Genomic DNA, 25,687 nt, shown 5'->3' on the forward strand with positions numbered 1-25,687 from the left:
ATAAACCATATTTTTTCCTATCATATAGTCTACCACAATAGCTCAGATGCAGGAAAAAGCATAAGATAGCTTCCAACAAATAGAAAGAATATTTCTTAAACCTAGTATAATGGCATCTGCCCAAGTGTTTCTGGCCTAAAATTATGACCAGATTCTAGTGCAGTGTCTCACCAAACTATCTGCTGATCTTCAGTCTTCAACTGATCACTTCTTGTTCAGAAAGAGCACCTAATATAATGATTTCTGCTCAATGTGAAATAAAATGATTGGGAATATACTGACTTATTTGAATTTAATACATTTTTAATGGGTTAAAGCCAATTTTTCATTAACTCAACACATACTCTGTAAACTCTCTCTTTAGAAATTGATCAAGGTTTGGTTAAAGATCTACTCAAAAGTTGCGCAGATATTTTGAGGGGCTTAGCTCTGGAGTTTATTTCTTCTTTAAAACTAAATTATTCTGGTGGTAGTGAACATTAGTTGCTTGGTGCTCTCCATTTGGTTTCCCAAAGACACTCACAAATGATGAATCTTTTATTTGGCCCTGTAGCATGAATACTAGATCAGGTCTGGGAATAATGGTAGTTAATCAATTACTGTCAAAGAGACAAAGTAGAGAAGGCAAAATTATATTTAATCTGAGTCTTAGAGTAATGCTATTACTCTAGATTAATTTAAAAGTAAGCTTGATTTGGTCTCCAGATATTCAATAAAGGCCCTTCACGTGGCTCATCCTCTGAGGAGTCCATGCCACTGAGGGCAGGCAATAAGACAGCAACAAGATGGAAAAGATAAGGAGATGCTAATAAGAGTGAACATGGACGAGAATAACAATTATGTGGCTAATAGGATATAATAGTCAATGTATGATGGAAAACCAAGGTGGACAACATAAGCATGTATTATACAATATACTCAAGTCCCAAAGCATCAGTGTTAGTTATCATTTTACGGGAGGGTCAGAAAGTATAGATAGAAAAAGGATAAAAGAAGTTCAAACTACGTCCTTATAGAAATTTTCATGAGAAAAAGGTACACAGCTGCCTGTCTGTGACTTTACAGGGCACTCTTATTTGACAGCACTTAATAAGCATTTGGCACTGACCACTTCCAGATACGGAGACAAAAATAAGTGTATTCCCCTGGCAAAGTATTTAGGCTTCTCAGTTTTGACAGCTGCTTCCGGCCTATGAAGACAAGAGTTTATCTGATTCACACAGTTACAGTAACTTCTGACAACAGAAGGAGGGAAAGACATACCTGTGCATTCCTGCCCTCAGGGAGGCAGAGTAACGCCAGTCAGGGTTGGGCTGTCGTGGCTGCAAAATCACAAAGGGAGTTTCTGTTAATATGGCAAAACAATGATCTCCTAGTGATGATGTTCACTGGTAAGTTGGTTCTTAAATATCTCCATGCATCTATTGAAAATATTGAAGTTGCCATTTCATATGCAACTCTAAGATGATATCCACACATACAGCACTTCAGAAGAAAATTAGTTCATCAGGGTCAATGCACAGATTAAATATCATGGAAAACTGAATTTAATGATGCTGTGAGGACCAGCTTTGGCTTTGCCTTGCTCCAAACAGGTCTATGTATTAACAAATACACACTACTGTGTATATATAAAATAGATAAACCACAAGGACTTACTATATACCACAGGGAACTCTATTTAATATCTTGTAATAACCTAAAGTGGAAAAGAATCTGAAAGAGAATACATATGTATAACTGAATCACACAGTACACCTGAAACTAACACAATATTGTAAATAAACTATATTTCCATTAAAAAACAAAACACAGGTCTATGTTCCTAATGCAGCACTTATGGAAGGACAGTTTGTTCTGAAACAGGAAAAGTTTTCATTGCTTTTGCGCTCAAATGCCCCATTAAGGCAACATCCCAGTTTGGTATTCTAGTTTATAACAGGCACAGGACTACACAAGCTCTGCTGGTCTGGCTGGACTGCAGAGCACTGCAATCTGCTGCTGGCTTTGCAGACTGCAGCATGTTTGACCCTGGACGGATGTGCCCAGTCATAATGCCAACAACTGATAACAGCCTCTTCTGCTGATCGAAGAGGAATACAAGGGAGAGGAAAGCAAACCGTGGCAGGGTTTGACCTTGTTGTGCTGCATAATCCTTTTGATAAAACTGTACTTGTTTCCTGCTCCTCTGAGTGCTTTGCCTTCTTATTCAATTACTGTTCGCTAAGCTCTGCTTAACCGGAGACCTAAGAAGAACCTGACTCACTCTGCACCACCTATGTGTTGGAAAGATGGATTGCCCTGTGTCTACAAACTGTCAATTCAGAGTGAAGGGGACACAGAGGAAAATGTGGGTATCAGAAGACTGTTCTGGGAGTTATGTGCTGAGTAGGAGCTACTCAGGAGTCACCAGGGACAAAATCAATCACCACCACTATTCTGGTAACAATTAGCAAAATTTTTATTAAGTAAAACCTGTGACAGATGTTCCTCTCGATGTGTTTTCATGAACAGAGATTAAAGTACTTCTGTCAATCTATAAAAATGGTACTGATGAACCTATTTGCAGGGCAGGAATAGAGATGCAGATGTAGAGAAAGGACTTATGGACACGGCAGGGGAAGAAGACGGTGGGACAAACTGAGAAAGTAGCACTGACATGTATACACGAGCATGTGTAAAACAGACAGCTAGTGGGAAGCTGCCTCACAGCACAGGAAGCCCAGCCTGGTGCTCTGTGATGGCCTAGAGGGGTGGGATGCGAGAGGGGAGGGAGGCTAAACAGGGAGGAGATGTACATATATATACACATGTAACTATGGCTAATTCACGTTGTTTTACAGTAGAAACCAACACAGCATTGTAAAGCAATTATCCTTCAATTAAAAGTAAATTTTTTAAAAAGTATCTGGGAAAAAAAATAATAAAGAGGTCCTGTCACTGAATACTGACGTCTATTTGAGTGGAAAGATGAAGAGATAGAGGTTGTATTTTGTATTTTCCTCTGGAGTATAATTATCATATTTGGTAGATAAAAGGCCACATTAATGCCAATAAACTATTTCAAAATGTCAGTAAGTCTTGATCCTGTCATTCTTATAGTTCATTCAAGGGATACACAGTATTTCATAAACATTATTTCTTCACAACATCCAGCAAAGAAGTGATCAGAATCTCAACTTCCAGGCAGACTTTGGGATGGTTAGATGATAATCTGAGATTTAGCCAAGTCAAGGCCCAGAAAAAGCAACAACTCTAGGATACTTTTGCCTCAAATGTCCCCATACACTAACTGCCCTCTCTAGTCCCTTCCATTCTGTTGGCAAGATACGAACATACAAGCTGCTTCACCCTTGGTTCTTGAGTTCACAAACTGCTATTGATATTCCTCATAAAGTAGCATAAAACTATCTACAGATGAAATGAAGGGTTCCCATTTTCTATCAGTGGTAGTAGAGGGAGCAACAGAGAAAATAATTGCAACCATCTGGTAAACCCAAAAAGTGATCAAAATACTTTTTATTAATCCTGTCATCACCGGCTTTGCCCTGACAATCAGTAGCGCTGGTGTCAGCTTGTCAGCTATGAGACCGTTCCTTCAAGAAAGACTCTGACATCTGTTGAGTCAATGCTGCCAATTTTTCTATGACCGGGTAACATCCATGATGAAAACTGCTGATCTTGGGAACAAAATCACCAACTTCATTTTGCTGAAAGGCACAGTTCTAGCAAGATTGACCAGGAAACTCAGTCCATTACATAATCCCACTTCCTCAGCAACGTGTAATTTGTCATGCTGCTATTTTCAATACTAATTCTTCAGCGACACGATGCTTCTGAGATTTATTTGCCAGAATCATAGTTATGATACATCTTACAGCAACGAGATCAGGCAGGGAAAAGGTAAAGAAGAAAGTACTTAATATGTTTTATGTATCCACACAATACTAGGCAATGGGATAAGCACTTTATACATATTACTGTATTTATCCTAACACCTTTGTTAGACCATAATCTCTATGAAAGGGACTATATATTTGTTTATAAAGCATATAGATAGTCTCAAATATTCATAATAATAGTTATATCCTCAGAAGCTAGCAAGGTTCAGGTATTGGATAGGCTTTTAAAATCCTTTCAAATAAATTAACTACAAGCAATGGTAACATTATCATGCTTAAATTACAAAAATTAGAAATCTGGAATTTTAGAGAGATTAATTGCCTGTCTCATAAGTAGGTCTGGCTGATAGTCATGTTTAGGTACCCCTAATGTGAAAAGGGAACTTCCCTGGTCGCTCAGATGGTAAAGCGTCTACCCGCAATGCGGGAGACCTGGGTTCAATCCCTGGGTCAGGAAGATCCCCTGGAGAAGGAAATGGCAACCCACTCCAGTACTCTTGCCTGGAAAATCCCATGGATGGAGGAGCCTGGTAGACTACATCCATGGGGTCGCAAAGAGTCAGACACAACTGAGCGACTTCACTTCACTTAATGTGAAAGTCATTATATATTATACAGTGGAAGTGACAAATAGATTTCAAGGGATTAGATCTAATAGACAGAGTGCCTGAAGAACTATGGACAGAAGTTTGTGACATTGTACAGGAGGCAGTGATCAAGACCATCCCCAAGAAAAAGAAATGCAAAAAGGCAAAATGGTTGTCTGAGGAGGCCTTACAAATAGCTGTGAAAAGAAGAGAAGCAAAAGCAAAGGAGAAAAGGAAAGATACACCCATTTGAATGCAGAGTTCCAAAGAATAGCAAGGAGAGATAAGAAAGCCTTCCTCAGTGATCAATGCAAAGAAATAGAGGAAAACAACAGAATGGGAAAGACTAGAGAACTCTTCAAGAAAATTAGAGATACCAAGGGAACATTTCATGCAAAGATGGGCACAATAAAGGACAGAAATGGTATGGACATAACAGAAGCAGAAGATATTAAGAAGTGGCAAGAATATACAGAAGAACTATACAAAAAAGATCTTCACGACCCAGATGATCACGATGGTGTGATCACTCACCTAGAGCCAGACATCCAGGAAAGTGAAATCAAGTGGGCCTTAGGAAGCACTGTTACAAACAAAGCTAGTGGAGGTGATGGAATTCCAGTTGAGCTATTTCAAATCCTAAAAGATGATGCTACGAAAGTGATGCACCCAATATGTCAGCAAATTTGCAAAACTCAGCAGTGGCCACAGGACTGGAAAAGCTCAGTTTTCATTCCAATCACAAAGAAAGACAATGCCAAAGAATGCTCAAACTACCATACAATTGCACTCATCTCACACACTAGCAAAGTATTGCTCAAAATTCTCCAAGTCAGGCTTCAACAGTACGTGAACCATGAACTTCCAGATGTTCAAGTTGGATTTAGCAAAGGCAGAGGAACCAGAGATCAAATTGCTAACATCCACTGGATCATTGAAAAAGCAAGAGAGTTCCAGAAAAACATCTACTACTGCTTTATTGACTTGCCAAAATCTGTGACTGTGTGGATCACAATAAACTGTGGAAAATTCTTCAAGAGATGGGAATACAAGACCACCTGACCTGCCTCCTCAGAAAGCTGTATGCATGTCAAGAAGCAACAGTTAGAAGTGGACATGGACCAACAGACTAGTTCCAAATAGGAAAAGGAGTATGTCAAGGCTGTATATTGTCACCATGCTTATTTAACTTATATGCAGAGTACATCATGAGAAATGCTGGGCTGGATGAAGCACAAGCTGGAATCAAGATTGCTGGGAGAAATATCAACAACCTCAGATATGCAGATGACACCATCCTTATGGCAGAAAGTGAAGAACGACTAAAGAGCCTCTTGATGAAAATGAAAGAGGAGAGTGAAAAAGTTGGTTTAAAACTCAACATTCAGGAAACTAAGATCATGGCATCTGGTCCCATCACTTCATGGCAAATAGACGGGGAAACAATGGAAACAGTGAGACTTTATTTTGGGGGGCTCCAAAGTCACTTCAGATGGTGACTGCAGCCATGAAATTAAAAGACGCTTGCTCCTTGGAAGGAAAGTTATGACCAACCTAGACAGCATATTAAAAAGCAGAGACATTACTTTGCCAGGTAATGTCTAGACGGACTAGACATGACAGTCTAGACATGACGGACTAGACGGACTAGACCAAAAAAGCTATGGTTTTTCCAGTAGCCACGTATGGATGTGAGATTTGGACTATGAAGAAAACCGAGCACTGAAGAATTGATGCTTTTGAACTGTGGTGTTGGAGAAGACTCTTGAGAGTCCCTTGGACAGCAAGGAGATCCAACCAGTCCATCCTAAAGGAAATCAGTTCTGAATATTCATTGGAAGGACTGATGCTGAAGCTGAAACTCCAATACTTTGGCCACCTGACACGAAGAACTAACTTATTTGAAAAGACCCTGATGCTGGGAAAGATTGAAGGCGGGAGGAAAAGGAGACAACAGAGGATGAGATGGTTGGATGGCATCACCGACTTGACGGACATGAGTCTGAGCAAGCTCCAGGAGTTGGTGACGGACAGGGAAGCCTGGTGTGCTGCAGTCTGTGGTGTCACAAGGAGTCGGACATGACTGAGCAACTGAACTGAATGTGAAAGTCTGTGTTTTAAATAACTTTGCATGTAACGACAGATATACTTTTTTCTCTTTTTTATGATTGACTTCCCCCAATATTGATTGATTTTAAAATGATATGAAATTAAAAGTAAAAAAATGTACATGGGTTTCATCTGAACTTGGAAAAATTGAAGCTGAGAGGTTGACTACTGATATACCTGATACAATGAGACATATGTTTAGTTCTCTAATACTTGGATGGTACATCCCTGGGCTTTGCTTAATTTCTATAGGTAAAAAGCCCCAGTATGTTGTTTCAAAGAGCAGTCCTTCAGTAGAATAAGTCACAAAATTCCAGAACTGGAAAAGCTGAATTAAGTAGTTCATGCAGGTGATGTAGTATTCAAGAACAAGAATCCATTTACATTTCTATCAAAGTTATAGCTGAGATTTGATTTATCCTGTAGTGGTATTATTTATTATTTATACTGTGGAATATTTCAGCTACAAAAGGGTGAATCACCTTTTCTAGGACAGATCCTCTATGCCATTCATAAAATCATAGGACTACTCAGTTAAGTAAATGCTATCTTCTTATCATGGAAGTCCACGAAGCTGTCAATAAATGGTCGTCTGAGAAAACAAGACTATATGTAGCATCTTCTTTTCCTTCCTAGTAGGAATCTATTAAAGATGTATCCACTGGAAATTTTTCAGTGATATTTTATGAACACTAATATAAATTATGGTACGCAAGACCCAAAAATGACCTCCAGGATCCCTACACCCCATGTGAATGCCCTGTATAATCTCCAAGACTGAATATGATGGGCCTTACTCCATGATCAAGTCATACTATATGGCACAGTTGGCCTTGAAAAAGGGAAATATAGGTGGGGATGATCTAATCATTCCAGTCTTTTAAATCTGGGTGTAGAGATCAGAGACAGAAATCAGAGAGATCTGAAGCATGAGAGAGAGTCCACAAGAGAAAATATTTTCCACTGTCAAAATATTCTCCAGCTCTGAAGATGGAGGAGGCCGTGGGGCAGGGACCTAAAGAAACCTGTAGGAACTCCAGCCAACAGCAAGTAAGAAAACAGGGAGCTCAGTCCTCAGGGAACTGCATTCTGCCCAACAACTTGAATGAACTTGGAAGCAGAGTCTTTCTCGGAGTCTCCAAGAGAGAACTCAGTCTGGCAGACATGTTGCTTTCAGCCTTGTGAAAACCTGAGCAGAGAAGCCAGCCACAATGGGCAGGTAATAATTGAGTATTAGTTTTAACCACTAATCTGTGGTGACTTGTTACAAAGCAATAGGAAATGAATACATAAAACTGTTGGTCATCAAGGCAAAAAGGAATCTAACATTTAAAATAATAATTGTTATGTTACATATTAGTCTTCTCGTAAATCAAAATGAAAAGTGATAAGTATGAGATTTCTAGGTGAACTGTAATCACACTCAGTGGCTCAGTCATGTCTGATTCTTTGCGACTCCATGGACTGTAGCCCGCCAGGCTTCTGTGACCATGGGATTCTCCAAGCAAGAATACTGGAGTGGGTTGCCATTCCCTCCTCCAGGGGATCTTCCTGACCCAGGGATTGAACCCTCCACTAGTGCCTCCTGGGAAGCCCCTCTAGGTGAATACTTACTTCTAAAAACAGTCATTTATAACCTTAATCCACAGAGCAGGAAAATAAAGTACACATAACTTTAAAACATACATAATGGTTCCAGTACAACAGAAAATGCTAGGTCTGCTTAACTCTGGATGCACAGCCTGCTAGCACAGCAGTTACTTTCTCACTCACAGTTTTACTTCCCTGGAGCCCAGAGTTTTGACCCTGCAAGGCCAGAAAGGAACCGGTGTTGCTTATGTGCCAAGGAACTAACATTCTTCTTCAATTTTTGAATTTTGGAGATTTCTTCGCATTTGTCAAGTTCAAATCCTTGAAAGCCAAAAAGTTGCATAATTTTTAGGCTAGCATATTTAAAACACTTCAGAGGGATTCTCTTGACCTTTGATTTTTGAAATCATGCTTTTAGATTAAAATACTCAAAATATTATCATATGAATAAGCCAAATTTATATTCGTACTATAAAATGCACAAGAACATGGAGCCAGGTGAAATTTACAAAAGTCACATTTGAAGACATCTGTAAATCCCCATAGTTCAGCTAAACCTCTGGCTTGCTGGTGGTAATTTTTCCTCAAACATTTGCAAACTGACATCAACCTGACCTCTCACTGAGAGCAAAACTTGGTGGCCAACCAAGGCAAGTAGCCAGAACCGACTCTGCTATTCTGTGAAACAGACAGCATGCCAATAGACAATTTATAACATGCCAGCCTGTGTCCCTGCCGAGTGTTCTGAGTTAGACCAGATGCCCGTGTGCAGGCTCACTCCTGGGTCAGTACAAAGGGTAGGCCAATGACATTCAAGCTACAGTAAACAGATTTCTTCAACAATCAGAATATGTGCAAGATAAAGAGACAGAGAGGAGCTCAGCCATAATTCCATCTGGCTTAGCTGATCTGTAGAAAAGGGGAGGAAGGGGGTAATGTGAATAAATTATTGTATTCTTAGACCAAAGAAACCTTTGCTCAGAACAGCCCTATAAGCAAAACAGAAATGGCAAAACAAAACAGCCCCACCCATTCAAAAGTGACCATATGAGGATGAGACATTGAAATGGAAGCTCAGACACAATTTCTTTGCCTATTTTGACCACTGTGCAGTTTTTAATGAATTCACTACAATGGCACTTTACACAAAGTGTACATTCTGATCCAGGGCACAGTCAGTCACCAGCTAGAAGAGTCAGTCCTGTGGGTAATAAATTAGGTGCCACTGAAAGGAGGGTTACTTTCCAGGTTACTACATCTGGAATTAGAGTGAATATGTACACATAGCAGCAAAAATAACTGAAGATTTGGTGACTCCAAATGGCTTTAAAATAAGTGAAAGTGAATGTAAATATACCTCGTTTCTGCTACTCTCTTGTGATTTCTACATCTTGGGCCAACTAGTCCCAGTGAGGCCCAGTTGGACAATTCTGCCCAGAGCACTCAATGTGACTCATCCGCATTCACAGGACCACAGGTGCACAGAATCCACCATAAGCTTTGTGTTTTTTTCTTGGTGATTCTGAAGAGGGTGCCAACCACATTCAATATGAGGTTTTCAGATCTCTCCAAAGAAAACTTCTGCCCCATTGTTAAACAGTTACTCCAAAAACCTCACTGCACAAGTGGCTCATGAAATAAACTCATTGGGGGATAAAATCTACTGAAAGATTAGTCTGGTATTAAATACTGATATTTAATAAGCAACAAGAGAAACCAGAGAAAGAATGAAGATAAAAGATCTGTTGAACAGGTTTTGTCAATGGTAAAACAAATAAAAATATGCTAGTTTGGTAGTAACATTTTTTACTCACTGATCCTCCCATTGGTGACCTACTTTTATGCAAAGAATTCCTCTTTTTCCAGAGCAGTTTATTGACACTACTAGGTGAATCAGCAGTGCCTAAATGCCTGAGTATCCCATATCAACAGGAATATAAGCAATGAGATTTCTATCTATAACATTTCAAAAGGCACAGTCTTTGGAGTTAGACAGATATGACTTAAAATACCACTAGTAGAGTGACTGTGTATGTTACTTAACCTCTCTGATCTTGTTTCCTCACATGCTAGATGTTGATAAGTATTTGTTTAATGTATGACTTACAGGTAATGAAACCATACATATATTGCAGTGCAGAATATTTTTATATATAGCTGGGTGGTCAGTGAGCACAAATGCCTTATTCATCTTTTCCAGTCTCCAACTAATTTTAGGCACATGGAATTAATTGCACCCCAGGACTCTCCTGCCATCTGAAAGGACTGGGTAGAGAAGACAGAAAGCCTAATGTGAGAATTTAACAGGTTGATCTAGCGGTGATGACTTTCAGAGTTGAATGGTTTCTGTCCCCATTTTGCCATGCTATGACAACATGACTCACTCTCTCTGTGTAACCGCAAGTATTCCAGGAGCTGCAGATAGGCACTGAATTTCCAAAAGCGTCTGGCAAAAATTTGCCATTATTAAAATCAAGCACTCTCCTGGCAAAATCCCACAGAAGTAAGCACTTTTCTGACACAATTTTCTCCCTAGATTAAAGGTTTGTGAACCAAAGCACATATTAACACACAGGTCAGTGTGAGACAGAAATAGTTCACATATCAAATTGTCCCAAGCTTTGAGTCAGGAGAGGGAGGGTAAGAGTTCACTCCCCTCGCTTCTGGCTCACAGCTGGTAGCAAAGCTCGCCTGCCCTGCTCTCTACAGAGAGGCTCATGAGGACTTCTCAGGAATTTGTTCAGCAAATGTCTACAGCATCCTTATTTAAAATTAAGCCCTTCTGCTGCTGCTGCTAATTCTCTTCAATCGAGTCCGACTCTGTGCAACCCCATAGACAGCAGCCCACCAGGCTCCCCTACATGCTGCCAAAAGCTATGAATTCCAAAAGAATTCTGGAAACTCCTTGATTCCCCAGCCCCTGTTCTTAATCTGCAATCTGCCTCTGGTGACTGCTCAGCATTGACTAACACCAGGCTCTTCAGATAAATCTACCTTCAATGTACATGGAAATTCTCTCAATCCATCTCTGTTCTACTCTATGCTTATGCATTAATTTCCTGAAGATGAGCATGAATTTAGAATGTGAAACTATGGACAATAATAAAAAGACAGCAATATGTCAACGAAAACACATCACAAAAATATGGGAGGGACAAATACTATTAATTCATTTTGCAGTACCTCTGAAAGTAGTTGTTTGGGAAGAAACAATTTATCACTATTTATGAGATAAAATTTTAACTTCTGAAATTCCATTTAAAGTATCACAGAAAATGCATGTGGAGACAAACACACGACACAAAACACATGCGCTATCCAACATACACATCCTGCATGTAATGAGCAAACAAGTCTTACGCCTACTTAAAACCTAAAACCAGTGTGTCTACTAACACCTGTCCTTCGTGTATGATAAGTCCCACTTTCCAAGGCTTTTGTAGCTAGATTCAGAAAATGAACATGTGCTATGGAACATACTGAAGTATTATTTAAAGTATTATCATTTAAGTTAAAGACAGGAGGGCCTTGAAGAGGCTGCTTCACATCTCATCAAAACATTAGAAACTGTTAAGAGGGAATCAGACCACACTTACTCTAAATGCAGGGAAATCCTCCTACAATGAGTTCACACAATGCCAAGAAAGGTGACTAAGGGCAGAATTCTTCCCCCCTTTCTTTCTCCCCAACCCCAGCTTGTTCCAGGCTTCACCATACCCTCACATCCCTAGTCCACTCATTCTAACATCTTCATGGTCCAACCAGACAAATTGGTTCCCGGCCTTACTATCATTCATATCCTCTGACAGCCCCTACAGAAGAGTTACCACAGCAAAGAGCCAAAACAAACTTCGTCTTCAGGGGAGAGGGTCCACATTCTATGGTCTTATCAACTCTGATAAGAGTTTCTAGCAGATCTTATCACATTAGTACAATGCAAAACTAATATTAGAAATATTAACTGGATTAACTAATATGAACTAATATCCAGAAATATTAACTAGATACTTTACACTGTAGATAGTCCAAGGTATAAACAGTATGGAAAGCATACAGAGGTGACCACCATAACCCTGAAGTCTAAGAACTTCGAAAAAACAACACTCCTCAAGGGTTTCAAAAGAGAACTTGCCCTGTGGATGACATGGCACAAGCCCTTCCTCCTTGAGTCTCATAACATCACCCCCTATAGCACCATCTTATTCTCAGGCCTATCCTATTTCTCTACAAAGCTGTGCTTGAACACCACACACTTAAGACAAACCCTCATTTCTCAGACAATTTTATAGTCAAGTCTTCACATATCTGAAAAGAAATGGGAAACTAAAAGAATTCTCTAGTGCTATTTTTCTAGAGAGGAAAACACATTAGATTATAACCCAGTCACAGGTACTACACATATTCAGTTTACCAGATAACCCTCGTCATTGTTAATAACTCAATAAAGCCAACCACATGATAATGGTGGAGGGGGGTGAAAAATGCAAGACTTTGTGGAAGACCCCTTGACTACCATCTCACCTCATTTTGAGAAACAGCTTCATTTTTGAGAATAACCAGGTTCCCAGCACTCTGCCCACTTTGGCCCGTGAGGTGCCTGCTGTCACCTGCCGCTGCCTGGGCTCCCCCAGGTCCCCGTCCTGTCTGTGCCCCTGTGTTGTAAAACATGAAGGTGTCGCTCCCTGAGCCTGCTGTCAGACAGGCCTTGTAGCAGTAGGTCTTGGTGAGGGAGCCGTTCCCTCGCACTTCGATGAAGTGAGGCTGCACTTTGAGGCCGGGAGGTATCCTGGCATCAATGTTGTTATTGGCCTGCTTGTAGAGTTCTGCAGGGCACCGCTCCCTCACTCCACAGAAGCCTCCACAGCACGTGGTGCCGTAAGCTGTGTAGCGGTAGCACTTGATGATGCTCAAAACAATGATTGTCAAAAGAAATATAAAAGACACTGTGCTTAGTGCTATTATGAGATAAAGTGTAATTTCAGAGTATGTCCGAGGACTTTTCACATGTCTCTGAGTGTCAGGGAGGATTCTGGAAACCCTATCCACCACGGCTACTGTAATGGCCACAGAGGCTGACAGCGATGGCTCTCCATTATCTCGGACCACCACGGTCAGGTTGAAAGTGGTTCCAGTCTCATCTCCCATCTTCCTGGTAGTCCTAATTTCTCCTGTGTGGAGCTCTACTTTAAAGAGGTCCAGGTCAGAAATCTGGGACAGATGGTAAAAGAGCCAAGCATTTTGCCCAGAATCTGAGTCCATGGCTATGACTTTAGTGACCAGGTAGCCAGCAGGGGCAGTTCGAGGCACCATTTCAATGGCTACTGATGAATTGGTTGAGGTAGGGTACAGGATGTGAGGGGCGTGGTCGTTCACGTCCACTATATACACATTGACGGTCACAGTGCTGCTCAGTGGTGGGCTCCCATTGTCCCGGGCCTCCACAATCACAAAAAACTCCCGAAACTTCTCATAATCAAAGGAGTTGACAGCATAAAGGCTACCACTGGCACTGTTAATGGAGACATAGGAGGTGACTGGCAGCCCTTGAACCTCCCTCTCCAGGAGGGAGTAGGCCACCTCCGCATTCTCCTTTTCATCTGGGTCCGTCGCTTGCACAGTGCAGAGCAACACCCCTGGCAAATTGTTCTCCTCGATGTAGATGGAGTAGGAGTCCTTTGGGAAGCTGGGGGGGTTGTCATTGATGTCAGATATCTCCACCTGCAGTGTCCGCTGGGACGTGAGCTGTGGCACTCCCCCATCAGTGGCAGTCACTGTGATGTTGTAGGCAGCCACCCGCTCCCGGTCCAGGGGTCCACTCACCACCAGTGTGTAGGAGTTTCCAAAACCATTCAGTCGGAAAGGCAGTGCGGCCTCCAGGCCCAGGCTCACCTTCCGGTTGGGACCCGAGTCTTGGTCATTGACACTGAGAAGGGCCACAACAGTGTTGGGGGCAGCGTCCTCGGGCACCGGGCTGTACAGGTCCGTGAGCACCACCTCTGGTGCGTTATCATTCACGTCCACGATATCCACCAGCACCTTGCAGTGACCCACCATGGGCACCGGACCCCGGTCAGTTGCCTGCACGTAGATCTGGTAGGAGGAGGCCTCCTCGTAATCCAGCGCTCCGCTGACCCGCACTTCCCCCGTGCTGGCGTCGATGCTGAAGAGCTGTCTCTCCCGGTCCGACGTGTAGCTGCTCAAGGAGTACGTGAGCTCGCCATTGGAGCCCTCATCCGGGTCGGAGGCATTCAGCTTCACTACCAGCGTGCCTGGGGGCGAATCCTCTCGAAGGTGGACGCGGTAAGTGGACTGGTCGAAGGCGGGAGAATTGTCGTTAGTGTCCAGGACTCGCACCGAGATCTGCGCCGTGCCGGAGCGGGCTGGGCTGCCCCCGTCCACAGCTGTGAGAACCAGGTGGTGCAAGACTGCCTGCTCGCGGTCTAGGCCCTTCCGCAGCAGCAGCTCCAGCACCTTACTGTTCTCTTGCAGGGGTTTCAGGTCCAGCTCGAAGTGCTCGTTGGGGCTGAGCTCGTAGGTCTGCACCGAGTTGGTGCCCACGTCGGGGTCCTGCGCGCTCTCTATGTGAAAGCGCGCTCCAGGGGCCACCGATTCGCTTACCTGCAGCTGGTAGTCGGGCCGCGGGAAGCGAGGCGAGTTGTCGTTGATGTCCAATACCTCCACCTCTACGGCGCTCACCGCCACCGGGCTGTGCGCCAGCACTTCCAGGCTGAGCAGGCAGCGAGGCCGCTGCTCGCACAGCGCCTCCCGGTCAATGCGCTCGTTGACGAAGAGCGCTCCATTGGTCAGGTCCAGCTCCAGGTAGCGCGGGCTGGGCGCACCCAGGTGGTGGATGCGCAGGCAGCCCGGCCCCAAGCGCCGCAGCTCCAGCCCCAGCGCACGAGCCACGTTACCCACAGGCGCGCCGGGTGCCTGCTCCTCCGGCACCGAGTATCGCAGCTGGGAGGCCGCTGGGCTCGGCAGCAGCAGGAGAAGCTGCAGCAGCGGCAGCCAGGACATGGGCGGCTGGAGTCGCGGACGCACTGTCGCCCCGGGTCTGGTGCCCGCCAGCTCCATAGCCACCGGCCACGGCGGAGGCAGCCGGGCAGGGCCGGAGGCAGCAGCTTCCCCAGCCTTGCTCCACGCCCCGGCCGCGCCTCCGCCTCCGCTCGTGCCGCCCAGCGCCCGCTCCCCCACACCTCACGTGCCAGCAAACGCTAGCAAATGCCGGGGGCCGCTCCCCTCGTGGGCCCTTCGGAGGGCTCCCGGCCCCGCCGCCAGCCCTGGCTCCCCATATCCCAGCTCATCCGCTCGCCGCCGAGTCGCTCTGCCCGGCTTCGCTTCCTTGCCGCCGCCGCCGCCGCTGGTCCAGGGGGAGGGAAGAGGAAGCAGAAGGGGAGGGGGAGGAGTGCTCCGCAAGTCCGGCTCCGATTCCGCACCGAGGTGGCGGACGACGACCGACCCGGTCAGCCCAGTCGCCCCAACCACTCCAGCCCCAGCTCCTCTACCCCGGACCCGCCGGGTCCCGGCGGACCGCGGGAACACGGCCACTCCCTTTCTCCCTGCCCCCACTGTTCTGTTCAGCCCGTCTCCACGGTCCCTCGGCTGCTGCACGGGTCTTGTAAGCAGATTCTAGGAAAAGCTGCTAAGTCTCTAGGACTCGAGCTATCAGCTCCCAAGAAAAGATTTCCAAGCGCAATTCAAGAAAATACACCGAGGGCCTCAGCTAAGTACGGGTATCTGGGCGGCGGCTTCACGTTCAAAGAAACAAACGCGAGAGACGCACTCTGGAGGATGACGGGGATTATTTCTCTGACCCCAGCATTTTCCCTGAATACTAAATACTGCAGAAAGTGTTCAACTTCTAGAGCAGAGGGAAGGGGTGGCAAGTGCTGTCCTCTTTCGCGGAGCAGACCTAAAACTAGCATCCTGGGATCCAACACTCGATTCTGCTCCTAGCCGAATGGCCTTTACTTTCAGTGTGTGCCTTGGCAAGTAACCAATATTTCAGGTTTTGAAATTATTTTTAAAAATTGGTTCCATGAAGCTGCAGGCTAAGCTCTTACTTTAACACTTTTGATCATAGTGGGGAGAATCTGGTAAAATTTTAAAGAGATTCTTCCTTCAAGCTTTTCCTCATTGTACTTCAAATCTTTTTCATTTATCACCTAAAACATTTTCTTTGTTCTTTCAAGTGATTTAATTTTTTTTCTTTAATGGATGACAATGTCAAGAGCCTGCAAAACCATTACATCAAGATTGTTACTCTTGATTTCCCAAGCCTGTCCAGAAGTTGGGATCCATTAATGCTTTGCAGTGAAAAGTCTGCTGTTATTAAGCAAAATGTGGGAGGCTAGGATTTATCTTACACTACCAGGCAGCAATTTCAATGGTTGCAGCTCATATTCCATAAATATGAGGCTCCTCTACACCTGCTGGTCTCTGCAGGTGTAATACACCCCTTGTATTGCTGCACAGGCAACAAAAGGATAACCAGTTGCCTTCAGTGAACAGGAAGGCAGAAGGGTCAGAGGAAGCCTTTCTGTGCTGTGTCATTGCCTCTGCTTCTCTGTTCTGAGCATCCACGTTCCCCAGTTCTTCTCATCTATTCTACAAGAGTTTAAAAACAATGCCCCACTTAAAAAAAAAAAAAGGACTCACTCCATCTCTTCTTTTAGCATCCTCTCACCCCTTGATCTTCTGCTGTGGGTCATTTCCTAGCTATGAACTGCAACAAAACTAGAACAAGACCTGATATTGGACATGCTTCGCTCCTTCAGGGGGTGAAGGGGCCAAGGCACCCAGGTTTCAAAGGCCTGGACTAGGGCATCTCTTCCTCCCACACACCAAGTGCACCCTCTGACAACTCTACAACCTAACTCATTTTATTCCAGAGAAGCTCCCAGCTTCCTTCTATCTCTTCCTTCTGTGTCTTCTATGTGCTGCTGCTTCTTTGCCCTCTTCGTTCCCTCAAGGGTGCAGAGAGGGAAGCAATTTCCATCACATTCTATTTCTATCTCCTTTCCTAGGCCTCTGGCTTCTCCCTCTGTCAGCTTCCTTCCAAAATGTCCGTATAGTAACTCTGTCTCTGTTTGCTGTGGTAATTTGATCTCAGAAAGCCTTAAACTCTCAAGTGCATGAATTGTAGGTCTGGCCTATGTCTTCACTCATTACTTATTTCTGAAAATAAATGGCTTATAAGTGGAATCAAGTTATAAGTTGTCAGGAAGAATGACCTTTTCTTCCCTCATCTCCTCCCAGGCTTTCATAGTCACTGCCACCTCTGCCCACAACTCGGAAACCTGGTCAGTAGGCATTGACCATGCATGAACCTGTGCCCCTGACAAGATCGCAGGCTCTTAAGGAAGAGATGAAAATGACAGAGGCTTGGTAATGTTTTTAATGGAAGCCCCCAAGTGTCAACTCAGGAGAAAAATCAGGGCTCTTCTCTTAGTAATCTTGTCATCTTCCAGCAAGGACATTTGCCAGGTTGTCCATCTTGATGTGTCAGGATCATAAGCTTCAACTAGTGCTTACTCCCTCAATGGCTGAGAAGGCAAACAGCACCAGTTCAGTGCAAATCAGCCACCTTTTCAAAGATGTACTAAAGAGACGGTGTACTCTGTATTTGGCACTCCAATGATTTAGTTCCTCATATATTGTACATGTCTCATGCCAACCTTACTAGTTGGTGGAATGGGATTGTTTAGACTGCTGGTAGGTGCCCTGTCCATGAATATTAGTACTAATGCCTCGGCCACACCACTATGCACTCCTTCCTTTCCTCAGACCTTCCAGAAGCTCTACAGAAAAGCAGAGTAGCACAGTGATTAGTAAGACAGATTTTGAAGTCAGTCACACCCCTGCCAATGACTAACCATGTGGCCTTGGTCATGTTATATAACTTGAAACTTTAGCTTACTCATTATAATTGGGGAAGACAATTTTAAGTAAACTCATAGAATCATTATAATTACATGAAATGATGTATATAAAACAATCTTAGGGAGATTAAAGAGGTACAAACTTCCTCTTATAAAATAAGTCACAGGTATGAAACGTACAGGATGGGAATATAGTCAGTAATAATGTGATATCTCTGTATAGTGACAAATGCTAACTAGACTTATTGTGGTGATCATTTTGTAACACACAGAAATATTGAATCACTATGTTGTACACCAGAAATTAACATAGTGCTGTAGGTCAATTATACTTCACAAACACACAAACTCATAGAAGAAGAAATCAGATTTATGGTTACCAGAGGTGACGGGGTAGGAGAGGGGGAGTTAGATGAAACCAGTTAGAAGATGGGCTTCATACAAACTGCCAGTTATAAGTACTAGGGATATAATGTACAAGATGATAAATAATATAATTGATACTGCTATATATTATATATGAAAGCTGTTAAGAGAATAAATCCTAAGAGTTCTCATCACGAGGAAAGAAATTTTCTTTTTCTTTCATTTTCTATCTATATGAGAAAATGGATGTTCATTAAACATTGTAGTAATTATTTCATGATGTATGTAACTTAAATCATCATGCTGTATACCTTAAAGTTATACAATGCTGTATTCAGTTATATCTCAATAAAACTGGAAAGAGAAAAACAACCTACATAGTAATTGACAAATATTATTACTATCAAAATGCAACAACTTCTTATCATCAGATAACCTCCTTAGTTGCAATCTGTATATAGCATGGCCCTTTAAAGTATCAAACAAAGATTAGCACCTGTAACTATGCCAGACAGGAAGTCAGTGATTATGGGGAAGATGAATGTGTACCAAAGTTAAACTTATCCTATATTTTGAAAACAAAAACCAGTCCTTTTCTATATCACCAAAGAAAAGGGACTTGCATCATGAGAATTCCTTCAAGGGATTTGTTCCCTCACAAGAGATTCACCTTTTTTAAGAAATGTGAAAATACGTTAGCAACACAGTGCAGAACTATTGCCAAACATGCTGTAATCTCTAACGCCCAGTGTAGTGATTGGCACAGAGGTACTTAATAATGTTTCTTGAACAGAACTAAATTTACAACTTCACTGTATAATTATCTCAAATAAAAATAGCTTCATCTTTTCTCTCCCCCTTTCCAAATCTTATCTATATTTCAAGATCCATCTTAAAACCTACCTAATCCACGAAACATTGTCTATTCTAAACATAAGGTCTTTTTATCTCTTTCACAGTATACATCTCTCTAAATGCTGACATTCAGAATTCTAAATGTATCATGTTTTAATTCATCCAAATGCTTCAATATTATTTCTTTATCTTAATTATAACCAACCTACAAGCAGAAGCCATGTTGTATGTGTCTGTATATTCTTTACAGTGTAGTAAACCTCTCAATAAATAAGTGATGGGTGTTTCTGCTTCTTCAGATCCTTTTTTAGCAGATATAATAAGAGCTACTATTTCCCTCTTTTTTTCCCAGATCTCATGGTGAGAGGGTTCAACAGTCCACAATGATCTAACTTCCTTTAAAATCTGAAATTCAAGATATTTCAAACCTGGAACTAATTCTAAAGTTGCTGAACTCTTTAAGAAAGGATCTGCTCAGAATTATTATATTATCACTCTTTGTACTTTATAATTATAAATTATAAAATAAAGATATTCCCTGCTCATAACTAACAAAGAAAGTAACATGATATGAGAAGCACCACACACACAAAAAAAACATGAGTTTACCCCCATGTTAGCCAAAAACTCTGAAATAGTCTCCCTTAACTATATCCCTTAATTGTATCTGTAAAATGCATCTATCATGAGGTCATTGGACCTCAGAACACAACCCAATCAGAACACAACCCAGTTAAGGAGCAAACCAATCAGAACACAACCCAGTTAAGCCTCTGAGAAAATACTGGTGCTCAGTGAACTCTCCTAATTCACATAAATTTTCCTTTCTTTATTATTAGTGTCATTACAAATCATTTTACTTTGGGGAACCAAACAATGTAGAGTCTTTTGACCACAGGGTGTCCTCATTAGTTGGATCAGGCTTTGGGCTAACCATTATGGGAATATCTGTCAAATAGGGAAGGTTATAATTTTCAGTTTTAAGGTGTGCATTTACGTTGTTCCACCAACTGAGCACATGACATGTAATTTAAAAACAGAGACAAATGAACATCCCAATGTTTAGTGTAGCCCAAAATAGTTTAAAAGTTCCATCTTGTTATAAAAGAACTGCACTTCTGATCTTTATACATCTTGAAAAGGAAAATGTTTACAAATATCATTATAGCATTCTTTACAGGTACAGCATCCAGTTGTTGGAAAGATAAAAAAAGATTTTTCATTTAACATGATGGTTGAATTTTTTCCACAGTCCCTTTCCTCCAGAAGGAATGCATTAGCTTTTAGGGAAAGATCCTTTAAGTCTTTAGTTCTAAGAAATTAATACAATGTTGATTCGAGACTGAGGCATCTGAAAATTGCTTAGAATAAACAAAGGAACCCAAACTATCTTTGGGTAAATAATAGAAAGGGAGAGATACACTAAGGGCTTGGGGGCAAATAGTGTAATATAACAGATAAAATAAAACTATTCAATTATTAGAGAGCTTTGCTTCTCTATCACTATTTTCAATTGAGATGGCCTACCAAAAATCACGGAATGTTAAAGGTTGAGAGAAATGTAGAAAGTATCTCACCCAAATTCTTTATTTTTCATTGAGCAAAATGTTTAAGTGGAACTTGAACCTCAAGATCAGTGAGGAGATAGGAAACATAAAAGTGCTATAAGTAAGACAAGTAATAAATGATCTTCCAGAGTACTAGAGGAACTTACAGATATGACTAGAGTACCAAATTTCGTATTTTTAAAAAGTACCATTGAGTCTGATATAAATTCCTTCAAAACTATTGTTACCTAAGTAACTGCTTTTGAGCACTTAGAGACAAAGGCATTCATACTAGGGACCACTTTGGCTTAACTGAAAACTAGTAACATCAAACCAACCACATAAACTTTAAAAAAAATTCCACATGGGCATTTTAGATTATCAAGTTGCTAGAATAATTGACAAGGAAAATGCTACAGGCACGGTCTATTTGGAATTCATGAAGACATTAAATAAACTCCCCCAGTATATCCTTACAGACAAAAGGAAGGAAGGAAGGCTATGGACAGTATAATTAGATGATTTCATAATTATTTGGATAACAGTGACAAAAAGTGTTTATTAATGGAATGTTTCAGCCTGAAAGGAGAATTCTTGTAGGTGACTGCAGAGATTCACCATTGGTCTTAGCAGTTAGTTATTCAACATTTTATCAATGACTCAAAGCAAGGAAGCATCAGTTGTCCAGTCCAATCCAGCAACAAGTTGAGCTTTCTGGAATGAGAATACCAACTTCCTGGAGTAAGCCATGTTTCTAATCACTAAAATTAGAACCAATATTCTATTTGAGACTCAATGCATGCCAGAAATTGGAAAGTTTGTATTTAAGTTAATTCCTGGCTTCCGGAATTAAATGGCTTCCTTGCCATTAAAACCTGTTCCAAGTTTCCATTCATCACTCGAAGCCTTTTACTTTAATAGAAAAACTTGTTTGGCCCTGTTTCTCCTCTTCAATTCTTGGGATTTTAGCCATAGAATAAAATAAGATGGTAATTTGGCACTAAAAAAATACCCTTGTTTCCAAGTGGGTTTTAGCCAAAGCAGTCATCGATTTGTACACATTTTTTTTATAATTTCAAAAAATGTAGATATTGGTGAGGTACCTGGAATTAGAACTGTCTTCCAGGATTGACCTAAGCTTGGTCTAAATGAAGGTCACAGTGTCTTCTTTCTATACCCATTGTGTTTGAGGCTTGGCGGAAACAAACATACACCTCCACCTAAAAAGGATGAATTCTCAAAAGTATCTGTTCATATATACAGAGCGTCAAGTAATTATTGGCTTTTTGGTTCCTCCTTGCCATGTTGATGCCTTAGCACTACGTTTACATATTGTTTCTATACATATTATTTAATTTAATGCTCACAAGAGCACATTTCCCAGTCAGGTTGATACTGATGAAAAAACTAGATACCCAAAAGGTGAAGGAATTTAACAGAATCTTCAGGAAGCTCTTTTCCATGCTCTTTTTTCTTGAACTAGAAATACCACCTCTGGCCACTACACGTGCACTCTTAATTAAGAATTATGTTACTGCCTCCAGCAAAAATTTCCAAGTATTTTCTATGAGCTCCTATCCAATTCCTATTACAACTATAATTTTTTTATCTTTTAGAGACTTCAGTTGGAATATATACGTATATTTATATACACACACACATGTGTGTGCACGCCAAGTTGCTCAGTCGTCTCCGACTCTGTGCAACCCCATGGACTGTAGCCCGCCAGGCTCCTCTGTCCATGGGATTCTCCAGGCAAGAATACTGGAGTGGGTTGTCATGCCCTCCTCCAGGGGATCTTCCCTACCCAGGGATCAAACCTGTGTCTCTTATGTCTCCTGCATTGGCAGACAGGTTATTTACCACTCGTGCCACCCGGGAGGCACACACACACACACACACACACACACACACAGTGGCTGACCTTAGCAAAACTGCAATACAAAACAGATTCGTGTTTCATTTCTTCTTCCAGTACCATCTTCCCACCTACAATATTGTGCCTAAGTAATTGGGTTTTACAAATGAGCCTCTTTTTTGGCCATACTACATGGTTTGCAGGATCTCATCTACAATATTCTGCCTAAGTATGGGGTTTTACAAATAAATTGGCTTAGGGATCTTAGTTCCCTGACCAGGGGATGAACCTGGGCCCCCTGAAATGGAAGCACAGCATCCTAACCACTGGACCCCCAGGGAATTCCCACACTTTTCTAATATCTCATTCATGTATGTGTTGTGATGGATATTGTTACATAAATTCTTCAGCAGTTATGTGTACATTATAAGGTGGGTAAAATATAAATTCTCTAAATTAGCCAAGTTAAGATGTACCATGTATCCTGTGATTATGAAAAGATCTTTAAGGTATTTTGATGAGCAATTACTGTTATCTAAAACTTTTATCAAAGTTAGAAACCTCTTAGAGTTACAAGAGACTTATAGATTCTTCATTTTTGTGGTATCCTCAGAACTTTTTACAATGCATCTTTTAGGTAGTAAGATTCTAGGATTAAAGTCTACTAGCAAATATAGACCCAACTCCACTTGAAGGTTTTTAATCATATCATATGCTTAGGTCATGTACCCAGGGAGGGTCCTCTTGTAATAATCCTGCTTAATGTAAAACCAGACTCTTAAGATTCAAGATCTGGCTCTACTGTTTATTATGTGTCCTTGGGAAAGGCTTTTGCATGCTCTCTCTCTTTCTCTCTGTAGATCTCAGCTTAGTGAAATAGGGGAAAACAGTACTTACTACTAACAGTTTCTGCTAGGCATTTATTGAGATAAAGCATGTAAAATTTCCATTGTATGCATTTTCAATGATTATTAGCCAGAAAAAAGAGAGCACAGCATAGGGATAGAAGACTCATAAAATTATCAAAATAACTTGAGGAGAAAGGAGGGATGAGTGAAAAGAGCAAAACCCCAAGTTTCTGCATTCATTTTTTGCATTCTTGACTGATGGAATTGAGAAGAAAAATCTAGTACTAAGAAGAAAAATCTAGTACTGGTTCTATTTATATAGCATCTCTGATCTAATGGTCTCAAAGATCTTAAAATCACAGGATCCCCACCAGCTTGCCTACCCTCCATGGCCGACAAGGAAGCAGCCTTTGATGACGCAGTAGAAGAATGTGTGATCAACAAAGACTACAATAGCTTGTATTTGTTTTTAAAATTAAATTAATCCTGGATAAGAGTTGCCTTTTTTTTTTAAGGAGTTAGTCTTTGACCACTAGTTTGATACCATCTCAATTTTGGGTGACCTGTTTCACCAGCAGGCCTGTTACTCTCCACGACTAACTGTGTAAGTGCTTATAATGGAATAAATTGCTTTTCTACATAAAAAAAGATCTTAATATCATTTAATTTATACATCTACAACCTGAAGTGGGTTGATGCCTACTTCAGCCTTCCAGCCGTGAATAGAAAAATTTGAATACACACCTACATACCAAACTTTCCAATTAGTTAACACTTTAACTTGAGACTTTTTCTTTATCTAATAATCATTGGGGGATTTTTCAATAAACTCAGTAAACCAAAGACAATAAGGTGGTAACTTTAATGAAGATATAAAACTGAAGCACAGAATGGTTTGATAATTTACTAGAAATAAGAGTTGGTTTCAAGCAGATCTAGAGGGGGAAAAAATCTCACTTTCTCCCTTTCCAATTCAACGTTACATCTATTATAACAGAACTGTCACCCTAAGATATTCAATATCCTTTATAATTAAAATTTCATCATAGCCTGCCATGATTGGTTTTCTGCTATACTCTCAAGCTAGACTAGTATTCCTCTGATCCAATTATCATAAGCTCATTTGAAATCTCAACTGTATATGAAACATTTATTGGTTCATAAATCAATGTATACATAGGATATACTAGACAGATATGCCTCCTAGGATATGTAGATTTAGTGCTCCTTAAGCTAGCAGGAGTTGAAGAATAAAGAGGATTTTCAAATTACAAAAAAGTCCTTCTTTCTAAGTGTCAACAATGATGTGTTAAGAAAGTAGCTGCGACCCTGAAAAAATCAGACCATGAGTTTCCTGAGTATACATCCCTGGATGAGAAAGTAGCTATAATTCTGAGAACTTGGCAATTTTAGGTTGGGGGTAGGGACAGAAAATTAAATTATGATGGATTATTCCTTATGCTTATTCTCCCCCCAATATATTTTTTAAAAAATCATGGAGAAATTCAATAATGTTACAATACATAGCCAAAATAAATTATCAAATTTAATTCTCATTAAAGAATTTGTATATGCATCAAGGTTACTAGGTTAACATTAAAAAGCAAATGGAATAAACCCTATAGGCAAGCAGGAGCACTTTATAATCCTCCATCAATCCTCATTCATCATTTATCTTAATGGCAGAAAAGTCTGAATATCCAGATAAAAAAATTTATTTTGTTCCCTGATTTAGATGAGGTTAGTAATTCTTAAACTTTAGCATACATAAGAATTTCTCTTTAAAGTGGTACCAATACAACTAGGGAAAATGTACTTGGAAAGATTTAGGTGATTTGCTAGTTTTTACTAATTAAACATGCTATTCACCACACACATACACTTTGGACCCTAACCCTAGAGTAATATGTGATTGCACTGTATTTCCATTTATTTTTTCTCTATGCTATTTTACTATTAAGGCTCAGAATTTGTAAACAAGAAAATTGCCTACTTTAGGGTGTCAGAATCTTATTTGCAGAAATACTTCAGAGCTGAACAATCTCACTCATTCTTATTAAAAGAAAAATTCTTTTTTCTGATATAGGGAAGCTTTTCATTCATTCAACATTAACTGAAAATTTACTTTGTGACAAGAACACAAC

The 25,687-nt window shown here is 41.1% G+C and overlaps 3 protein-coding genes and 2 pseudogenes across 12 annotated transcripts in view; all 5 read right to left on the reverse strand.

The window, feature by feature from the left end:
* Window positions 1–25,687, reverse strand: part of LOC122439810 (protocadherin alpha-C2) — a 183,427-nt gene that overhangs the window by 31,995 nt on the left and 125,745 nt on the right. For 8 of the 10 annotated variants that reach the window (XM_043465272.1, XM_043465275.1, XM_043465269.1 and 5 more), the window contains exon 2: window positions 1,264–1,322. In XM_043465272.1, the coding sequence (XP_043321207.1) occupies window positions 1,264–1,322 (59 nt within the window). Of the gene's footprint in view, window positions 1–1,263; window positions 1,323–12,709; window positions 15,796–25,687 lie in introns of those variants that run through there. The other 2 variants (XM_043465265.1, XM_043465267.1) reach the window with 2 other exon arrangements.
* Window positions 1–25,687, reverse strand: part of LOC122439812 — a 127,321-nt pseudogene that overhangs the window by 1,742 nt on the left and 99,892 nt on the right.
* The window catches only part of LOC122439814 (protocadherin alpha-3-like), a 159,354-nt gene that overhangs the window by 1,741 nt on the left and 131,926 nt on the right, over window positions 1–25,687 (reverse strand). The window contains 1 exon segment of the mRNA XM_043465281.1: window positions 1,264–1,322. The gene's annotated coding sequence lies outside the window, so the exon portion shown is untranslated.
* LOC122439813 overlaps window positions 1–25,687 on the reverse strand; it is a 119,124-nt pseudogene that overhangs the window by 1,735 nt on the left and 91,702 nt on the right.
* Window positions 1–25,687, reverse strand: part of LOC122439811 (protocadherin alpha-6-like) — a 132,164-nt gene that overhangs the window by 1,723 nt on the left and 104,754 nt on the right. The window contains 1 exon segment of the mRNA XM_043465280.1: window positions 1,264–1,322. The gene's annotated coding sequence lies outside the window, so the exon portion shown is untranslated.

Source organism: Cervus canadensis, chromosome 4 (assembly GCF_019320065.1).
Source record: "Cervus canadensis isolate Bull #8, Minnesota chromosome 4, ASM1932006v1, whole genome shotgun sequence".
Taxonomy (NCBI): domain Eukaryota; kingdom Metazoa; phylum Chordata; class Mammalia; order Artiodactyla; family Cervidae; genus Cervus; species Cervus canadensis.